The 5,364-nt window shown below is 50.1% G+C and overlaps 1 protein-coding gene across 1 annotated transcript in view; it reads right to left on the minus strand.

Annotated features, from left to right (window-relative positions):
• The window catches only part of Acads (acyl-CoA dehydrogenase short chain), a 7,739-nt gene extending 4,927 nt beyond the window's left edge, over positions 1-2,812 (minus strand). Inside the window, exons 1-2 of the mRNA XM_021186835.1 lie at positions 2,697-2,812; positions 1,045-1,208 (exon numbers count right to left, since the gene is read on the minus strand). Coding sequence (XP_021042494.1) covers positions 1,045-1,208; positions 2,697-2,742 — 210 coding nt within the window. The 5' untranslated portion in view covers positions 2,743-2,812. The remainder of the gene's footprint in view (positions 1-1,044; positions 1,209-2,696) is intronic.
• Positions 2,813-5,364: the final 2,552 nt, after the last annotated feature.

The following is a 5,364-nucleotide window of genomic DNA, read 5'->3' on the forward strand; positions in this document are numbered from 1 at the left end:
TGTGTGTGTGAGTGTGTATGTGTGTGTGAATGTGTGTGTATGAGTATGTATGTATATGAGTATGTGTGTATGTATGTGTGTGAGTATGCGTGTGTATGTGTGTGTATGTATATGTGTGTGTGAGTGTGTGTGTGCGTTGTGTTTGTGTCTCTTGACTGAGGATATGGTCTGCTTTCTTCTCTGTTGCTGTATACCGTTCTAAACCTCCAGGTACAGAATAGAATTTAAGGGCAACAAAGACTCAAAATACTGGCCCATATCATAGTGTGCTGCTCTGTGCTTACTCCTGGCACTCAGGAGGGAGGCGGGGGCAGGAAGGTCGTGAGTCTGAGGCCAGGGCTACCTAGTGAGACCCTCGCTCGAACAACAAAGCGCAAAACATTGGAGGGGTTATAAAAACAGAAAAACAAACGAATTGTTCTATCAATATAGATTTCAACACATGGCCAGCTGGAGAGGGGTGGCCTCCACATAGCTTAGACCTCAGAGTCTAAGTCTGATTGGCTCTGACACCGTTACCATCTGCCATCCATGTAGCTGTCCCTGGAGCGCCACTGAAGCAGGGAAGCCACCTTCACGTCGGAATGATATTCTCAAGCTTCCCCTGGCCCCGCTCCAAAGACATGTTCCTCCTCTTGGTGGTGCTCACGTCCTGCTGCCTCAGTGGAGACAGAATCTGTGAGGGTTGTGGCAAGCAAAGCCAGGAAGCTGCAGGTCTCCATTCTCTGGCTGTCTTAGCTACAAGGATGAAGAGCTGAGATGGCTCTGTGGTTAAGAGCTCTGGTTGCTCTTCCAGAGGTCCCGAGTTCAATTCCCAGCACCCATAACTGCTTGTAGCTCCAGTTCCAAGACATATGATGACAGGTCAGACATGCACATAATACCCAGACAGACAAACAGGCACACATAGATGCACTAAGTTAATAAATACATCTTCTTAAAAAGTTGGATGCTGAACATTCAGAATATGTTCTGAGCTTTCTACCCGAGGTCGGGGCGCTTCTGGCTGCCGCCTCTGTGAGCCACTGAAGCCACTGCACTCACCTGAGCTGTGGGGAAGAGATGCTCCCTGTCAAGCTGGGCTGCAATAGGGACCAGCTCCTTCTCAGCAAAGTCTCGGCATGTCTGACGCAACATCTGGTGTGTCTCAGGGAGCTCTACAGACTGGTAAACGGTGTGTAACCTTCGCCAATCCCGAACGCGGAGGGCTATCAGAGAATGATCTGAGTTAGGGAAGGGCAGTGCGAAAGATCTTTTTTTTTTTTTTAAGAATTATTTTTTTATTATATGTAAGTACACTGTAGCTGTCTTCAGATACACCAGAAGAGGGCGTCAGATCTCATTACAGATGGTTGTCAGCCACCATGTGGTTGCTGGGATTTGAACTCAGGACTTTCGGAAGACCAGGCAGTGCTCTTACCCGCTGAGCCATTACGAAAGATCTTAAGACTCGTTTCTCTTTATGTGTCTGTGAGTCTGGGTTTATGTATGTACACATGTGTGAAGGTACCCACAGAGGCCAGAAGAGGGCGCCAGATCCCCTGGACCTGGAGTTAAAAGGGATTAGGAGCTGCCCAACATGGGCGCTGGGATCTGAACTCAGATCTTCTGTAAGAAGAACAAACGCTGAGGTAGCCTGGAGTTCAGGCTAGCCTTCGCAATATGTCAAGATTTCATTCATCCCAAGGTCTGGAGGGATGGCTCAGCAGTTAAGCTCTTTCAGAGGACCCAGGCTCAATTCTCACCCCCTACAGAGTAGCTTACAATTGTAACTAAAGGTCCAGAGGATCCAACACGCTCTTCTGGCCTCTGTGGGACATGGCACACTTATGCAGGCACACATGCGGGCAAAACACTCATACACATAAAATAAAAAATGCACTTTTAAGAAGAAAAAAAAAAAATAGAGCACCACCACCCGCCCCCAACCCCGGTCTCAAAGGAAAAAAAAACAACAAAACTTTATTGATACAATGTCAACAGAGCTGTTACAGAAAAGCCCAGCCGGTTTACAACACCTCAGAAATGGGTTTTAAGTTTCACTGGGTCTGGGAGTTCTATAAAATGTGGACAAGAACAGAACTCAGCTCCCCGGCAGTGGAAGGATTAAAGATGTACTTAATGGCTGATTTAACACCGGTCTAATTGTTAATGTGGCTCTGGATTAGCCAAAGGAAGTGGCCAGTCTCAGGGCTGCTACAGATGAGAAGAAACACTATTAAAAATAACTATTAAAAATAAGTAAATGCTAACGTTAAGGAAACACACGTTAGATGCCAACCACGATCCTGTGATTTAATACAGCTCTGAGGATGGAAACAGTTCACACTTGGACCACTTGATGCAGAGAGGTTGAGAGTCACGTCCAAGGTCATAGGTCGGAGTTCAATGCCAGGGTCCCCCGCCATGGAGGACCAACTCACCCAGAGCCTCAGCTGGGGCTGAAATGGGGTTAGGGGTGTGGATAGGGCCGCGTAAAGGGGAGCTGGCGATGAGGGACCCGCAGGAAGAGCGCCGAGCAGGAGCCCGGATCCCTGCAGAGCCTGGGCCTTGCACCGTCCAGAGGCTACCGAACTGGGACAAAGGCCACGCGCAGCCGCGGGGTGCTGCCCACTCGTCCGCCCGGGGCCACAGCAGGACCCGCCGCCAGGATCTCCGCCCTGTGACCCGCCCTGGGGCTCCGCGGGCGCACTCACCTCTGCGGAGAGGGCCACGGGCCCGGGCGAGCAAGGAGGCAGCCATGAGCACAGACCTCCGGGACCTCCTGCACCAGCTCTGGAGTTCCGGACGGCAGGGGCAGGGCCTGGGCCACGCCCACCGCGCGGGAGAGGCGGGGCCGGCGCCGAGCCCGGGCCACGCCCACCGGACCGCAGGGGCGGGGCCTGAGACACAGTAGACACACTAGCGACTTAGGGTCCAGGTCTCAGGCAGGAAGTTAACTCGTGCCAATCCGGAGACTACAGTAAGGCTGCTGACGAGGCAGAGGCGTAAAAATAAAAGTAAACAAGCAATCCTCCTCGGGTTAAAACCCTCGATCCGCGAATGCATGCCCTAAAACACACGCGCGCGCCCGCCCTCGGTTCGCTAATGCACCCCCTAACACATACACAGTCCAAACGCGTGATTCTAGCGACTTCTGAGCCTGAGGCAGGAGGATTGCAGGTTCTCCCTGTATTGCGCAGTAAATTCAAGGCAAGCTTGGGCAACTTTGAGGTATCTTCAAAATAAAAAGTTTTAAGAGGGCGTGAGGAAAGAGCTCAGCGGTAGAGGCCCTCCCTGCTCGCAGACATAAGGCGCTGGGTTCAGTTTTAGGGAGAGAAGAGCGGAGCTAGCACCTACCCCTGCCCACTTCTGCATCCTGTCAGCTGTCAGCGTAATCCTGGCTGCCTGACCGTCTTTGCTCGGCCGGCCACACAAGGCGGGCAGCTTTTGCCCTTTGCCTGCATGTCCCGCTACCACTCCTAGCCCACAGTTTTACATCCAGCCTTTTATTTACACGTCACCCTGGGATACTTATGTATGTATTTATTTATTTACTATTCATCTCTCCCACTAGTCGGTGGATTCCAAAAGGGCTGGAGGGCTTTCAAATAATGTGCTAAATGACTCTGGCCAATACTCTGGTCATCCAGCTGTCTTCCCTACCTGGTCACCAGAACTGGATGTAAGACGAAAGAGAGACACTGGAGCCCGAGTGGTGGTGCAGAGGGTAGATGTCACATGTGGGCGTGACCTGGAGTTGGAACCCCAGCATCCATTTGACCTGGGTGCAGGAGTCCATCCGATGGGGACTGCAAAGACAGAAGAATTCTGGGAGTTCACTGACATCCTGTCTAAAGGAGTCGGTGAGCTCCTGGTTCAGTGAGACAGCCTCCAGGCTGTGACGATGCCAGGTATGACTTTAATCCCAGACCTGGAGGCAGAGGCGACTGGATCTCTGTGAGTTCGAGGCCAGCTTGGTCTACAGAGTAAGTTCCAAAATAGCCAAGGCTACACAGAGAAAGCATCTCTCGAAAAACGGAAACAAACAAAAACAAAAACAAAAACAACAGATGAGCAGGCCAGGTGGCCCACGGGGCCTGGCTGCCCTGGAACTTGCCATTGAAGACACAAGCCTTGATCACAGAGATCAGCCCGCCTTTGTCTCGAGTGTGGCGATTACAGGCAGGTGCCACCACTCAAACCCCATATCTTTGATTTAAAAAAGGGGTGGGAATAAATGCACCCTGGGCCTGGAAAATGGCTCAGTGAGCAAACGCACTTGCTTTGCCAAGGCCAATGACCTCAGCTCTAGCTCCAGAAGCCTGGGGCCGTCTGCAGCCTTTGACACGGTGGCCAGCTCTGACTGGCAGTCAGGCTGCCTCTATTTTTACAGGCTTCACAGAACAAAGACTGGCTAGTAATTACCCACGAAGGACAGATTATGTGTTTGATTTTTTTTTTTCGTAACATGTCCAGGGTTACAAGTGCAATCACAATTAGAAAATACAAATAGAAGGGGCTGGAGAGATGGGTCAGCGGTTAAGAGCACTGACTGCTCTTTCAGAGGTCCTGAGTTCAAATCCCAGCAACCACATGGTGGCTCACAACCACCCATGAGATCTGGTGCCCTCTTCTGGTGTGTCTGAAGACAGCTACAGTGCACTTAATGTATAATAATAAATCTTTGGGCCAGAGCGAACAGGGACTAAGCGAGCAGAGCCGACTGGAGTGAGCAGAGGTCCTAAATCCAATTCTCAACAACCATGATGACTCACAACCATCTGTACAGTGTACTCATCTACATAAAATAAATAAATCTTTAAAAATAAATCTTAAGGGGGCTGGAGAGATGGCTCAGAGGTTAAGAGCACTGACTGCTCTTCCAAAGGTCCTGGGTTCAAGTCTCAGCAACCACATGGTGGCTCACAACCATCCATAATGAGATCTGACACCCTCTTCTGGAGTGTCTGAAGATAGTTACAGTGTACTTACATATAATAAATAACTCTTAAAAAATAAATCTTAAAAAAAAAAAAGATATCTGCCCAGCCTAGGCTTGCAGCTTGTTAATTAAAAACCCAGGTCTCTGTGCCTTTATTCGGGCACTAACACAGACACAGGAATGCCCTGCAGTTACTTGGGACAAAAGGGGTAAAAGAATCCCTCACACACCCAAAAAATTACAATTACAAGCCACTGCTGCCTAGCTTGTTTTTGCTTTTTGAGACAGGGTCTATGTGACCTTGGCTGTCCTGGAATAGTAAACCAGGCTGCCCCCAGAGACAGTGTGGTATCATGCACGCTCAGACTTGTACAGATAATCTGGGTCATTTTGTTCTCTCTCTCTCTCTCTCTCTCTCTCTCTCTCTCTCTCTCTCTCTC

Source organism: Mus pahari, chromosome 23, assembly GCF_900095145.1.
Source record: "Mus pahari chromosome 23, PAHARI_EIJ_v1.1, whole genome shotgun sequence".
NCBI lineage: Eukaryota > Metazoa > Chordata > Mammalia > Rodentia > Muridae > Mus > Mus pahari.